General features: G+C 38.6%; 2 protein-coding genes across 2 annotated transcripts in view; one reads left to right on the top strand and one right to left on the bottom strand.

Moving 5' to 3' along the window:
- FAM227B (family with sequence similarity 227 member B) overlaps positions 1–15,170 on the top strand; it is a 184,744-nt gene extending 169,574 nt beyond the window's left edge. Inside the window, exons 12-15 of the mRNA XM_023509997.1 lie at positions 8,201–8,278; positions 9,377–9,451; positions 12,084–12,153; positions 15,042–15,170. Of these exons, the coding sequence (XP_023365765.1) occupies positions 8,201–8,278; positions 9,377–9,451; positions 12,084–12,153; positions 15,042–15,170 (352 nt within the window). The remainder of the gene's footprint in view (positions 1–8,200; positions 8,279–9,376; positions 9,452–12,083; positions 12,154–15,041) is intronic.
- Positions 15,171–15,207: 37 nt separating this feature from the next.
- GALK2 (galactokinase 2) overlaps positions 15,208–16,299 on the bottom strand; it is a 147,962-nt gene continuing 146,870 nt past the window's right edge. The window contains exon 8 of the mRNA XM_012801946.2: positions 15,208–15,770. Within this exon, the coding sequence (XP_012657400.1) occupies positions 15,563–15,770 (208 nt within the window). The 3' untranslated portion in view covers positions 15,208–15,562. The remainder of the gene's footprint in view (positions 15,771–16,299) is intronic.

The raw sequence follows: 16,299 nt of genomic DNA, 5'->3' as shown, positions 1-16,299 counted from the left end.
TTTTTTTTTTTTTTAGTTCTTTGTAGATTCTGGATATCACCCCTTCATTGGATGTACAGCTTGTAAATATTATAGGTTGTGTGTTTGCTCTGCTGATTATTTCCTTGGCTTGCCAGAAGCTAATCCAATCCCCATTTATTTATTTTTGTTGTTGCTACAATTGCCTTTGGGGGTCTTAGTGATAATTATTTTGCCTAGGCAAATATCTAGAAGACTATTACCTATATGTTCTTCCAGAATTTTTATGGTTTCATAACTTACATTTAAGATAAAAAAATACTTTGAATTAATTTTTATAAGTGGTGAGAGATAGGAGTCCTGTTTCATTCTTCTGAGTGTGGCTCTCTGATTTTGCCAGGATTGTTTATTGAATAGGGCTTCTCTTCTACAGTGTTATGTATTAACCACTTTGTTGAAGATTAGTTGGTTGTAGGTACATGGTTTTGTATTTGGGTCCTCTGTTCTGTTCATAGTTCTATGTCTCTATTTTTGTACAAATGTCATGCTGTTTTTCTTACTATAGCCTTATTGTATAATTTGGATTCTAGTAATATGATGCCTCCAGATTTGTTCTTTTTGCTTAAGATTGCCTTGGCTACTCAGTTTCTTTTCTGGTTCTAAACAAAGCATAGAATTATTTTTTTCTGTATCTATAAAATATGATGTTGGTATTTTGATAAAGATTTTGTTGAATCTATAAATAACTTTGGGCAGTATGGACATTTTAATAATGTTCATTCTACCAATCCAAAAGCATGATATGTTTTTTTCATTTGTTTGTATCATCTATAATTTCTTTCATCAGCATTTCCTAGTTCTCCTTTCACAGATTGTTCACCTTCTTGATTAAGTATATTTCTAAGAATTTTATTTTCTTTGTAGCCATTATGAAATGATATGAAGCTTTTGATTTGGCTAATGCTACTGATTAGTATACATTGATTTATAACCTGAGACTTTTCTAAATTTATTTATCAATGCTAGGACTCTATTGGTGGAGTCTTTGGGATTGTCTAGGTACAAGATCATATCATCAATGAAAAGCAATAGTTTGGCATTGTCTTTCCCATTTTGAATACCTTTTCTTTCTCTTGCCTGATTGCTCTGGCTGGGACTTCTTCCAGTACTCTACTGAATAGAAGCAGTGACAATGGGTCCCTTTGTCTTGTTCTACTTTGGTGGGGGAATGTTTTCAACCTTTCCTTGCTTAGTATGATGTTGACTATGGGCTTGTTATATATGGCTCTTATAATTTTCAGATATATTTCTTCTATGCCAATTTTGTTGAGGGTTTTTATCATAAGAGGTGCTGAATTTTGTCAAATTCTTCTTCTGAATCTATTGAGATGATATTATGATCTTTGGTTTTGCTTTTGTTTATGTGGTGGATCACATGTATTGATTTACACATGTTAAACCAACTTTGTATCCCTGGGATGGAGCTCACTGGTCATAGTGGATATTTTTTGGTTTGTTTGTTTATTTGTTTTAATGTGTTGTTGAGTCTGGTTTACTAGAATTTTATTGTGGTTTTTTGCACCTATATTCATAAAGGATATCTGTATGTAGTTTTCTTTTTGTTGTTTTTTTTCCTGGCTTCAGTCCAGGTGATCCTGGCTTCATAGAATGAATTTTGAAGGATTTCTTCCTACTCCAGGCTATAGAATAATTTCTGTACTGTAGTTACCAGCACTTCTTTGCAGGTCTTGTAGAATTCTGCTGTAAATTCATTATGTCCCATGCTTCTTTTTGTTGGGAGAGTTTTTATTACTGCTTCAATATCACTGTTCATTACTGTTCTATTCAGGTGATTTCTTCCTGATTAACTCTTGGAAGGTTGTGTGTTTCCAGGAATTTGCCTATTTCATCCATATTTTCCAGTTATGTGTGTAGATATTTTTGTAATATTCATGGATGATGTTTTGTATTTGTCATATCAGTTATAATATCTCCTTTTCCATTTCTGATTGAGTTTATTTAGGTCCTTTCTCTTCTATTCCTGGTTAATCTGGCAATAGATCTATCAATTTTGTTTATATTTTCAAGGAATGAACTTTTTGTTTTGTTGATTCTTTGTATTTTTTGTTTGTTTGTTTGTTTTTTATCATTTAGTTCTGCTCTGGGCTTTGTTATTTCTTTTCATCAACTAGCTTTAGCTTTGGTTTGTTCTTCCTTTTTTAGTTGCACCACATGTGTCATTAGGTTGCTAACTATTGATCTTTCTGTGTTTTTATGTAGTCATTTAAAACTATAAATTTTTCCCATAGGACTGTTTGCTGAATCCCATAAATTATGATAGCTTTTATCCCTTTGTCATTCAGTTCAAAGATCGTTTAATCTCTATCTTAATTTTATTATTGAATCCATAATTGTTCAGCAGTAGGTGGTTTAATTTTTATGACTTCTGTAGATATGAGTGTTTCTCTTAGTATTGAATTATAGTTTTATTTCACTGAGGTCTAAGAATACACATGGTATGATTTCAGTTTTTTTATATTTGCCAAGACATGTTTTGTCACCCAAGATATGATCAATCTTGGAGAATATCCCATGTGCTAAGAAGAATATATATTTAGTCATTATTGCCTAGAATGTTCTGTAAATGTTACTTTATTTGTTCTAGAGTCACATTTAAGTTCAGTGTTTATTTACTTTCTGCCTTGATGATCTTTTCAGCTCTGATAGTTGAATGTTGAAGTCCTGGTAATTATGATGCTAGTATTTATCTCTCTGCTTAGATTCAGTAGTATTTGTTTCATGAATCTGGAAGCTATTGTATTAGGTGTATATCTGTTTAGGAGTGCTATGTTTTCTTGTTGAATTGCTCTCTTTACCATTTATAGTGACCATCTTTATCTTTACCATTCTTAATTTAAAGTCTGTTTTATCTAATATGAGAATGGCTACATCTGCTCTCTTTTGGTTTCCATTTCCATGGAATATTTTTTTTTCCATACCAACACATTTAGTCTGTGTGAATCCTCAAGGATTAGATGAGTTTTGTGGAGATATCAGATGCTGGTGTTGTTTTTCCATCCATTCACTCAACCAGTATCTTTTTTTTTTCAACCAGTGTCTTTTGAGTAGAGCATTCAGACTGTTATTGTTGAATGATAAAGTTATTATGCAGGAGACTGTTCTGTTCATCATGTTGGGTAACACCTTATAGCTTCGTTTTTCCTCTTGTGCTATTATTTTATACAAGTCGTCAGCTTTAGCTTTTGGATGATTTTATCAAATCTGATAGGTATCTATCTTGCTTTTCCATTTAAAATGTAGTTCTGAGTATTTCCTGTGGGGCAGGTCTGGTCATGATAAATTTCCTGGGTGTTTGCTTGTCTGGAAAAGACTATTTTTCCATCAATCATGAAATTTAGTTTTGCAGGATACAAAGGTTTAGGCCATCAGTTATTCTGTTAAGAAGATTGACTATGGGGCCCTAAACTTTCTGGCTTGTAAGGTCTCTGTTGACAAGTCTACAGTTAGTTAATGGCTTTTCCTTGGTAAGTTAGTTGTTGTTTTCATCTTGTTGCTTGTAAAATTTTCTCTTTAATTTTGACTTTGACCATGTTGATTATTATATGCCTTGAAAATATTCTATTTGCTATGAGTCTTCCCAGTTTTTGGTGACCACCTTGTATCTGGATATCTGATTCTCTGGTGATACTGGGGATGTTTTCCATAATTCCCTTGAGTAAGTTTTCATGCTATTTGCTGTTTCTTCTTCTTCCTCGGGAATACCTATAATTCATGTGTTCATTCACTATGCATGATCCCATATTTCTCTGTGTGATTTATGAGTCTTTTTTTTTTCTTTTCTCTGCCTCTTTGAATGGCTGGATTAGCTCAACAGCCTTGTCTTCAAGCTCTTAGATTATTTCTTCTCCTTGGCTCAGTCTGTTATTGAAGCTTTCTGCTGTTTTGAAATTCTCTAAATGACTCATTTTTTGTAAGTTCTATTATATCTTTTCGTTTATTGTCTAGCTCTTTAGCAACTTTTTCCATTGATTTCTTAAAATATTGTGTGGGGGCTCTTATTTACCATCCACATTCTGAATTCCATTTCTCTAATTTGATAATTGACTTTTGTTTGGAGTCCACTAGTCTACTCCATTGTTATCCCTTCGGGGTGTCATACTGTTTTGTTTTTTCATGTTGCCAGGGTAATTTTGCTGGTTTCTTCTCATCTGACTCTTCTTTCCTCAGCTCAGGACTGATAAGTTTGCAAAGCACCTGTTCTCCTTTGCTGAGAATTCTTCTCATTAGTTAGGATCCTAGATAGAGCTTTTGTTTCCTACTCTGCAATGTTGACCCAGCATGGGAGGCCTGAGCACACAGATAGCCTGTAGTGCAGCTGCTCTAATTTTACCCATTCACCTATGATTGACTCCATTCGAGCTGGATGATCTTTATGCAGGGCAGTAGGTTGTTCCCCCGCTCACTGTTGGGAGTTCAAGAGGCTGGTGTAGAGAATTGCTCTGCCCAGGCTTACCCAATGGAGGTGACAGTGGCAGTTGGGACTATGTAGGCAGTGACTATGGATGACTGGACTATGGGCATTTGGATTACCAGGTCCGGGTGTAATGGCTGCCCTAGGCTGGGGAGTCCCTGGTGGAATGTTGGACCTCAGGTTGGTTCCATCAGATCAGTGGCAGTGATTGAGACTTGGGGTAGAGTCTTGGGGTCCAGGCAGAACTTTGGAATCTCAGAAGTGTCACTGCAGGCCTGGCAGGAGCCCTAGAGGCACAGTGAGAGCTTCAGAGCCAGATCAGTGAATCATGGGGGCAGAGCCATACAGATGGGGTCTGTTCCACTAGTATAGAGACTGCTGATGCCCAGTTGTGCAGGCAAAGGTTTATTCCAGCCATCCAGGGACTATGGAGGCAGTCTGGGGCTCCAGGTTGGCCAAGGTTCTGCTCCTAGGTAGGTCCCAATGAAGCAGTCATCCAAGTCTTCCCAGGTGGTGCCTGTGGCACTGAGGTTCTTCCTCTGCTTGTATCCCATGCTGGGGATAGGGGCTCTCAGCTCCCAGTTACAGACATAGCATTGGGGAGTCTTCATTCTGCCTTCTCCCTCCTCTGCACAGTGGGCATGATGCAAAAGCTACTGTTGGAAAGCTAAGATACAAGCAGACCAGTCACCATGAACCTGAGAGTTCAGAATGGTGTCAGCTGCAAAAACCTGGGATTGGCAGCCACCATATCTCTGCTGCACCTATCTCTAGTGTAGTATCTCTGCACAGATTCTGTGCAAGTCCTCCATCAGTCCAGGGTTCCTCAGTGGTGGAAGAAGTCCTGTCATAGTTTGAGCCACCTGAAACTTTTATTCCACTTATTAAAAGCAGGGTCCCCAGGGGCTGCTACTAGTCTGCTATTTTCACCTTCCCCAGCAGAATGAATTATATTGGTCCACCCAGATTAACCTCTGTGATGGGAGGTGGTGCTTGTGGGTAAAACCAGCCCCCTGTTGATTGAATTAGTAGATGCTGTAATGGGTTGTACAAGTTGTTCTCCCTATCAGTAAGTGGTGCTTTCAGGAAAAGAACCAGCTTTACCGTTCTTCTTTGGAGTCGGTGATCAGCTCAAGTCCCTCTAGAGAAGCACTGAATGCCCCAAGCAGTGAGTGTGGCCCTGGAACACCAAAGGGGATTCCTTGTTCTCCACAACAGAAATGAGTAAAGAAGTGAGGCTGAGCAAGGCTGGTTGGGTGACCGTGCCTTCAGGCTCCATAGAAGCAGGCATAAGAATTGTCTTGACAGGGATTAAGAGTCAGCTCCCAGGCCATAGGGGAAAGCCACTAGGATGCAGCTGAAGCAGCCTCACCAAACCAGAAACCTTGCTCTTACAGGGTTCACAGACTGGCTACTAGAAATGGATTTTGCTCCTTTTCCTTCTTCCTTTCCTCCATGAGTCTCCTTCCAGTGTCTGGTTGCAAACAAGAACTTGAACTTCCTCTTCAGTCCTTCATTCTGGACTACAGTTTTGTTTTATCATTCATGTGAATGTGTAGGTGATTATATACTGGTTTCATAATAGTAATGAGTACATAGGATACTTTTTCTTCCATTCTTGAGATACTTTACTAAAAAGAATATGTTTGGAACCTCATCTAATGTGCATAATGCAATGGTACATTTTAACACTATAAAGAGTAGAGTATAAATGTCTTTCCACAGCAAATAAATGAGGTGATGGTTATGTCAATAAGTTTGATGTAAGCATTCCACACTATATATCAAATCAGCACATTGTGCCCCATAAATGCATTAATGTACACAATTATGATTTAATTAAAAAAAAAAACAAAAAAACTTGAACTTGCTGAGCTCTTAAGCAATGGCACCATTAGCTGGGAACTTTCCTGTCCAAGTTCCCACCCCAGTCTGAAAGCTTGCCTTTCCTGTTGGGGGAGGGGTGCTCCACCAGTGCGCTTTATCTTGGACCCACACTGCACTTTCCTGTCAGCTCTGCCTACATGAATTTCCTTGCTTCCTTCCTTTACAAATCTCCCTTCAGTGCCCCAAGCAACACAAAAGGATGGCCTGGGAGTAAGGGAGGGCCGTGGGCTGTCCTCTGGACTGCCCAATTCAATTTCTGACTGTCAGAGAGAAGCGTGCTAGTCCTGAGTTGCCTGTGGAGTGCTCAAGCAGGTTTAACGCCCCTCCACTTCAGGGTAAGCTTTGCACTGGGGAGTGCCAGTGCGGAGCTCTGGGGAGTGCTGGTGGGCAGGGAGCTCACAGTCCAAGCACCTTAGGTCAACACAGGTCCTCACAGGGAAAGATCCTCAAGGGCCCCACTGTGTGAAAGGCTGAGTGTAATGGGTGCACCAACAGAGGGAAAACAGCCACTTCTGAGAGTCTCAGCTCAACTGTCTCTCCTTCCAGCAGGAAGAAAAGAGTCTAAATGGAAAAAAGCCAGCACTCAAAGCCTTTCTGGTCCCTCTCCCTGGAAGCCACATGGGATATCCAGGCTCTGGGATCACAGATTCCTTGTGAGAACAACTTGTACAGCAATTATAGTACTCTGGGCAGGATTTGGAAACTGTTTGTGTGGAAACAGGAGACATAAAAACTGAAGGACTGGAGCTTCCTGAGGTATACACAAGCACACTGTGGGTGAAGAAACAGTATGGTGCCTGTCATCTTGGCTCTGCTCTGTGATGACGGTGGCAGCGTGATGCTTTATTTTCAAGCTCAGTTATAGCAGCAGCTCTTGGGATCATGAGGGTAATAAAGGTCTCCAGCAGTTCAAGAGCCACTGACTACCAGAGTTGTGAAAGAAAGAGAAACAAAACCTGTACCTACCCTCTCTGCTGGGCTCCAAGCTTTTCTAGGGTTGATCTCTGTCGATATCTTATTTCTTCCTGGTCTGCTCATCAACTTCTTCTAATGGAATCTCTAGCAGGCTCTGGCCCATTTACCCCAACTACACCTGGCCTATGTTTTTTCCCCTTTTTTCTTTATCTGAAACCTTTGCTTCCCTCTGCGAGGACCTGGTAACCAATGCCTCAAGTCAGCCATCTTCCCTTTCCACTTAATGCTTTCTTTTAACACAAGCTGAGAAGCTATCTCTTTGAGTCATTTGCTTATTTGCCAATTGCTGCTTCAAAAGAGAAGTGTGTCTTTGCCAGACACAGGCATGGGTTAAGACATAGCCACAGGCTATACCAGAAACAGACAAGAACCCAGCCTCATTAACAGCATACTGGGACTTCTGCTTACCATCTCTCTCCTATGCAGATAGCAGAAGCCAGGCTGTGGCTGCTACACATGCTGCCAGTTTAACCCCAAAGCAACTCAGAAAACAAGAGGCTTTGAAGTTTTCAGTATATGTAAAACTGTAGAAATGCCTAAATAAAGTTACAAAAAGTTTGGTACATTTTTAATATTTACATTTAATAAATTGCTGGTTTTAGAACACACATGTACACACGTAAAAGTTTACAGGAATTATGAAACTATTAAATCATAGTGCCCATGGTTGCTATGGCCCAGATAATGGGACACAAATTTAAACTGGTCTGATGGTGTTGTCTTTTTTCAGTCCTTTCATTATAACTCCAGGCCTAATATTTGTGTTCACACTTGAGACACTTCATGACTGGGGAAGCCCTTCTCCAGACAGAACCCCTGTGAATGGTACTGTTCACCTGTTCCAAATGTCCATAATTGGAGATCTTTCCTTAACCATAAGCCTATCACACCACCTGCTCCAACATACCAGGATATTATAAAGGAGGCAACAAAACAATTTGCAAAGAACCGAAAGGAATTTATGACGTAAGTTGATGCTATACTATTGCTAAATACAAAAGCACACATTTTTATAACTGGAAGCAATTGGAGAAACCATCTAATTTCCTTATTTTACTAATGAGAGGAGTCATTTTTAAGCAACCTATATAGTCACAGATTTTTTTTCAGGTAAGTGTCAAGGATGTATACAGTGACCATGAGCCATGGCAAGTGTCAGGGACTGAAGAAAGGTAGGGAGCTTTGCTGTAGTGTGGTTGGGGGGTGCACCTCAACATAGAGAGGCCAAAGCTCCAGGAAATAGGGATTGGAGTCTGGTCCATTTACAAAGATGAGCCCTGAAAGACAAGTAAAAAAAGCTGCCTGCCGTAGGAGTTACCTGGAGCTGGGATGGTGTTCAGGGAAGCAAGATAGGGAAGTCTTTTCCAAAACGTTTTCCTGGAAACACATTCAGGTTTTTGTGTTTACTGAAATGATTGCTGTGGCCAGTCATGGTATTCTTATGTGCTACAAAGTTAGGAATGGGTTAATGAGAGAATGTCTTGTCAATTTTTATAAGAACAAACTGGCAGGGTCTAATCTCCTGCCCATGATATGGAATTTTTGCCTTGAGATTTTATTGCTTTAAGGGAAGGGGAAGGAAGGATGAGCATCAGAGTGTCTGGTGCTGTTAGGAGCACACAAAAGGGAGGTTAGTGGAGGAGCAGCCACCCACGACCTATTCAGGAGGCAGATAAAAAAGTCTGAACCCCTACTTTCTTTGGGTCTCTATTCCTTTTCCACCCATCCACCTCTTAGAATTCCTATCCTTAGTGGGAAGAACAGGAATGGACCCATTGCTGAAGGGCCCCTGTGGTAGCAGAAAGTGGAGTCTGGGCTGTACTCAGGTGTCATGGGGGATGCCACTGGCACATGTCTGCAAGAGAGAATAAACACACTAATATGCACACTGGAAACAGGTTGATTTTAATAAAGTGTGATTAAACAGATTCTGAGCATAGGGAGGGATTGGTTTGTAAAAGACTTTTTACTAACATGCAGATGTCCATAAACTATTGATTTATTTTTTCCCAATTAAGAATGTTACTCTATTTTAAAATCTAACTCCAAACTTTGATTTTATAGGGAAAAGTACAGATCTGATGAAGATATAAAATACTTAAAAAAGCAGCAGGAAAGAATTGACAAGCAGCTTATTAGGTTTGTTTCTTATTCAACTTTCTAGTGCTTAAGATCATTTTTAATTGAACAAATGTGTTACATAAAACCATAATGGGTTTCTTATGTAAAATTTCATTAACTGGAATATCTTTAGAGAGGATTTTCTACCTAACAGCTCATCTGGAGTAACACTTTAATCTTTTTTTATTTATAAAATCACCTACCCTGATAATTTAATTAATTGCTAACTATTATCATCATCTGTTTTTATTCTTCCAGCCTTAGGACTTAAGCTCAAAGTCCTTTAAAAATAAACTCAGGGCAGCGCCTGTGGCTCAGTGGGTAGGGTGCCGGTCCCATATACCAAGGGTGGCGGGTTTGAACCCAGCCCCTACCAAACTGCAACAAAAAAATAGCCAGGCATTGTGGCGGGCGCCTATAGTCCCAGCTACTAGGGAGGCTGAGGCAAGAGAATCGCCCAAGCCCAACAGCTGAAGGTTGCTGTGAACTATGACACTATAGCCCTCTATCAAGTGCTACAGAGTAAGACTGTCTCTAAAAAAAATAATAATAAGGAAATAAATTTTAAAAATAAAAAATAAATAAACTCAAAAGCACACTCTGTCCTAGGGAAGATGTAAACTAGACCATCAGGCAATTTAGCTGGTCTCTCTTGGGCTTCTGGTTCTCCTTCTGCCCCTGCTGTTTCCCCTCCACATATAAACATCTTCCCCTAATGAAGCAAGTAAAACTGACGCAATTTGTTTATTTTATAAATTAGAGTATAAAAATTAAAACTGTAAAGTATTGATACTAACCCACTTTTTCCAACATAAGCACGTGCACATGCACAAGAATAAGTATGAGACAAGTCCAACCCTTCAAAGAAGCCCCCAGTGGGAGAGTGTAACTTTGTGGCAGTCTTATTGCCATAATTCTAAATACTATTTTAGAACTTACAAAGCTAGTTTCCCAGCCATATGAGAAAACCCAACTCATTACTTTTCACCAAAAACCTTATTACCTAGCTTTCTCCTTCACAAGACCTAAGTTATAACATCTAATGCCAGGTGACTCTTAAAAGTATCCAAAAATCAAATCCACATAGGATGGGATTTTTCACCACTGAGGATATGTGAACAAATGTAAGGCAGGTCTCAGAGTAACTCAGAGGAAGCATTCAAACATGTTTCATGTAATGGCACATTGTTGGGGAAAAAATTTTGAATATATAAATCCAATGTGCCAGTTGCACAGAGTATAAGCTTCCATCTGTACTCTTCAAAAGAGATTCATGGAAGGAAAGGCAATCAGAAGGAGGGGGGTTAGATAGTGATGATACAAAATTTTGTGAATATACTAAAACCACTGTATTGTACACATTGAAGGGTGAATTTTGTAGTATGTAACTTATATATCAAAAAGTTATTGAGATAACGTGTTATTTTTTTTTAAAGGAAGGGACTGTAAACCAAGAGATTGAGTGGGAAGATAGGTTGATTTTAATAAAGTGTGATTAAACAGATTCTGAGCATAATATGCAACTCAAGGAGATTGATTCTAAGATGGTGTTGAGAAAGGGAACCAGGGATATTTTGGAGTATGCTTAAATAGGGTTATGAACTGTAATAGCAAGATTTGGGACAAGCATGAAAGGACAAATATAAGACCCCCATGGGTAGTAAGAAGTAAGATTGGCATAGATACAGAATGAGTGAGGGGCGTGTGTCAGCCACAGAGCACTAAGGCAAGAGTCTTATAACCAGGTAGCCCTAGTCTGCCTTCAGGGTGCCCTCAACTAAAGGCTGAAGAAATCTGAAGTTGACCTTGCAAGGGGTTAGCTAATCAAACTTTCAGCATCAGGAAAGTGTATTTGGAATTTCCGGAAATTTTACTCTCTAATTTCATGGAAAAATAATTTTAAATAGTTCCCTGGAAAATTGCCAGTGAAATTAATAGCCTTATATACCCTTTTCATTTTTCTTTCTCTCATCTATGTTTCTCTTACTAACATTTCTTCCTTATTCTAAGTTCCTACCCTTCCTTGCTTAGCCTACTTCTGCCTCTCCCCTCATCTTTAGATTTATGGAAAGGTTCCTGATGCCCCCAAATTCAGTTATTCAACTCCTTCATAAATATTTCTTGAATGAATATTTCATGACAGAAACCATGAGAGATGCCTGGATCCCTGCCCTCAAAGAGCTCACAGTCTAGTAAGTGCCCTCGGCTCTGGCCTTTTCTATATCCTTTTCTTTCTTCCCTGTATCTTTTCACTGTCAGTCTTTTCTACTCTTCTCTCCCCACCATCACTCCTTACAGTCCATACTAGAGCCTGGGGAATGGAATCCGTTAAGGTAATGCGCAGGAACCATATATCCGAAGAGGATGCTGCTACTGCTGGGATGAGTGCACACAGTGGTGGGAATGGAGAACTCGAGTCATAGGACCTGGAGTTCAAATAATCTACTTTCTAGCTGTATAAATGTTAGGAAGGGGGTATCTGAACCTATCTGAGTCCGTTGCATAGATGAAGAGTAGTACCTACTTAATAAGATCATCTTAAGAGTAAGTGAATCAATATAAGTAAAATGTCCAGCATATTAAGTTCTTCATAAACACTGGCTATTAGATGGTGTCAGTATAAAGGCAATTTTTTTCATTTCGTACTTAGACTCCAAGCAAAGGTTATCAAGCAACCTCATGAAGCTAAACAAGACTTTGAGAAATTTCTACATAAACTGGTATGTTTCTTTTCTGAAAATTCTGAGAATTCTGAGAATTCTTCCTCTAACTTCTCTTATATAGCCTGGACAACTGATTATTTCATAATTAATGTGTACTGTCACACCCAAGTTACAGTGGCAGAACAGAATCCATTCTCATTATTTAATCATCCACATGCACGTTTAAAATAATCTCTGTTTTACACTTGTAGTGACAATCTCGTGCCCACTTTTTCCATTCCTTGCTTCTGACCAGGGACAGTTTATGCAACTGAAAACTTCCAAATACAATTAGAATTCCAAACTAATAGAAAATTACTGGTGTTTGAAGTTGTATTTTATTTTACATTAATAATCCAACAAAAGCATATTGGGTACCAGTGGCTGTATTGTATTAAATAAGTGGTTCCTGCTCTCAATTACTAGAAATAAAAGGCAGAACATGATGGGGTTCTAAACAGGGCTCAAATGTGAGAAAAATAAAGAAGGAAGGAGATGCTTCCATCTTTCTGGTCTTACTTGTCCCCTCCTCCTCTTTACCTGTGTGCAGTCCTGTTAAGGCTAGAGGGCCTCCCTCCCTTCCAACAGACAAGAACGTGTACAGACTAGTTTATAATAAATCTGAAGGTTGGACCATCTGAGGTCAGGAAGAGAAAACAGCCTTTCATTTTCTACTTGTCAGGTTTCCACTCAAAAATTTAACAATCCCATTGTCTACTGGTATAATGTCAAAAATGGGTCAAAGCAAATTCCAAGGTGACAGAAAGTAGTTAAACACTCGGGTGTTGTAGATTCTTTATGGTCACACACAAAAAAATTCTTTCTCCCACTTTCTTGGTCTTTTCCTATCTTTCCTACTATTGACAGAGACATGAGCACAGAGAAATACTAATTTGCTACTAGAAAGCAACAGTGCAAGTGTGCTAATAAAAGGGCAAGTGGCCTAAGGTGGTACATGGTAAATTGGTTGCACATCAGGGCAACTACAAGGAGCTGTGGATACTGTGGTAGACTGGAAAGCCGTGCCTCTAACAAGGCAGCTCCTATCTCCAATCACTGCTGCTGCTTTGCAGGCATGTAGGCCAAAGTGTTCTCAGATATTCCACCAGTCAGTAATCTAGATGATTCTGTAAAATCCCCTGATTTATACTCATGCTTTTAAGTGTTCTGTGGGCCAAAATAAATACAACCAGCTGACCAGATGTGGCCCATGGGCTCCTGATTTGCAAGTGTGCTAATCACTGGTCTAAATGCTGCCTGGATTTGGATCTCTTCAAAAGCTGACTCAAGCCAGTGTACTCATCTTATTTTTCACTACACACCAAAGAAAATCCTTTACTCTCATTGAACCGCTGTACACATCATGTTTGCCAGTACGCACAGGCATTGCTCATCTGCAATATAGGGTGTCCATAAAGTTCGTGTGCAATTTAAAATAGCTGCCTATTTGCACACAAACTTTATGGACACCCTGTATATTTCCCAGATTTCAAATTGTACTCAACCTTTAAGGTCATGTTCAAAGTCCATTTTCTGCATGATACTTTTTGGTAATCGCCTTAGCCCTATCTTTTCCAGACATGCATCTCTCATAATTTCTAGACCACTACTTAGTTATGGCAGGATTGATACATAGTTCTTTTTTTCAAGTCTAAATTCAAAACAAATACAGAATAGATCCCTGGCTTAGAATGGCCACGTGTATTACCCAAAGAAGAGTGAATACTGGGGAATTTTACTCATCTATTGCAAAGAAGGAATCACATGGCAAAACATTTAAATGGAACAGCAAAGCAATTTTCATTTACAGTAATCCAGGTACCTTTAAAGAATTATGTACCAACCACAAATCCTTTGTGACAAAAGGGAACCACAAATCCTGTGCTCAAGAAAGCAGAGGATTATAATTTTAAATAAATTCAAGTCTGAATTATTGGGTTTAAAGAACTCAAAATTCTTTCAAACAATCTGACTTATACATACTTGAGTATTTACCTTTCTACTAAGAACAAAAATGTACCAGTAGTTTATTTTAGAATTGAATATTGGCTCTCCAACTACTTTATGTATGACTGTTGTCCTTTAAGAAATATCACAGCCAGCATTGCCTGGGCCTCTCTAAAGCTGAGATTCTAAATGAAGATGCCTAATCTTTGAGTTGCACATTAATGAACTAAAATAATAATAGAAAATTGTGATAATTTTCTGGATGATTCATGCAATAAAACCACTTTTATCTTAATTATCTGAGTATGTTAGCAAAATGCTTTTTTGTCTAAGTGATCAATGATTTAGGAAGGCTTCTCATAGTTTGTCCATGAGGGAAAACCATTCACAGCCAAGAATTTCTGCACACTCTTGATAAACACAAATAGTGTCACTACCAATCCCAAAATTCACTTTAAGTCTTTTCATATTCACTGTCACCCATACATCTGCACACCTGCCTTATACCAATCCACATATACAAATAAGCCTTGTTAGATATACCAATAAAAGGACATAAAAGCATGAAGGGAATTTCCCAGAAGTAAACATACCTCTTGGATTGGAGAGGCATTTGAGAAATGGCAACAGAATAGGAAGGAAGTAAATTCCATGAACAAACTGAATTATCTGAATTACCACTTAGATAGTACTATTTCAACGTGAAGAGGAGAAGAGATTTAACATCTCTCATCTAAATTTTTATATTTTTCAGGGCCAAAAGAATTGAAAGTGGTTGTTTATGTGATATCACATGGTTTAAAAAGAAATGTCTTAAAGTTTCTTCCTAAATCCCACTTTTGCCAAAAAAAAAAAAAAAAAAAAGTGATCTGTACCATCTTACTAACTGGGGGAATGTCACATCAAGTATACAATGTCTAGACAATCTGTGAATTTCTAATCATACATTCTTTTCATAGCGTACTGAAGCTCACATGGAGAGAGAACTGGTATCAAGGTCATCATCGTCATCATTATCATCATTATCATCAGCATCAGCATCATCAACAATAACAACAGAAGACATGTCTGAGGAAGCAGAAGGCTAAGAGAAACCAGAAATGAACTCTATTCAAGAATAACGCATACAATTCAGTTGTATCAGTTTAATTTAATTCAAGCCCAATCCATTAAGTCAGTATTGAATGTGTTTTACTATTCATCTTTAAAATCTTCAGATCAATAAATCTCAGTAAATTATTCTCAAAAGATCTGTTCAAGCATAATCTTGGCTCATAATAGTATAAACATCATATTTTAAAATGGAAAATAATCATTATAAAGCCCAGAGAACTTCAGCCATTATTTTGGAAATACATCTTGATAATAGCAACTGTTCATCATAATACAAAACAGAAAGAGGATTAATTTACTGTGGCATGGGAAGTCCTGCCAGTTCCTAAATGCCAAAAATAGTTTCTCTTAAGATTTTTTACATTGTTTAAGCCTCAAGGAAAACCAAAGCCCCGCCCCCAGGTTTAGTAGCAAACAAACTCTGTTTCTCCGGTGCTAAGCAGCCATCACTCCTCTGGTAATAAGCTTCGTGCACATTCGCTAGGAAGCTGGGCAGCTTGTCAGCAGATACTATTGATACTGTGCAGCCTCCCCATCCTGCTCCAGTAAGTCGTGACCCTTGAGCCCCAAACTTCCTAAAACAATGAAGAAAAAAAAATTAGAACCTATAAATGAAAATACAAGTGATTTATTTGGTGTTTATATATATAGAACACACATAACCTACCCAAGTTCTGAGAGGAGAATACATGAGGGGTTTCTGGCTGTAGTCAGACATTTTAGGACATTAAGAAATTTATACTAGGCCAAAAGGTGATTTGGAAATTTTTAGTTGTATCTACTGGAAGTCCCTGGTTTCAGCTGCAAGTCAGCAGTATGTTCATTTCATGAGGACTGGCAATAACCCACTGTAGTCTTGATTCCATAAAGTAGCCACTTAAGGAGTTATGTAGGAAGCCTACAAGTAAATTAGGAAGAGGGAGGAAATACAAAATAGGCAATAACAAAAAGAAGTCAGGCAAACCTGAATCTGAAGGTCACACCAAATGAGAATAAATCAAAATTGGGGGGGATTCTGGGAAGATGGCCGACTGGTAGCAACCCTGGTCAGAGGCTCCTGAACAAAGGAAGAAAAACTGGTTGGAATCAGAATCTATGAAGTCA

The sequence above is a fragment of the Otolemur garnettii genome, unplaced genomic scaffold (assembly GCF_000181295.1).
Source record: "Otolemur garnettii isolate 467f Iridium unplaced genomic scaffold, OtoGar3 scaffold00011, whole genome shotgun sequence".
NCBI classification, from domain to species: Eukaryota; Metazoa; Chordata; class Mammalia; order Primates; family Galagidae; genus Otolemur; species Otolemur garnettii.
Note: the sequence above shows the minus strand (reverse complement) of the source record. Positions and strands in the feature narration are given on the sequence as shown.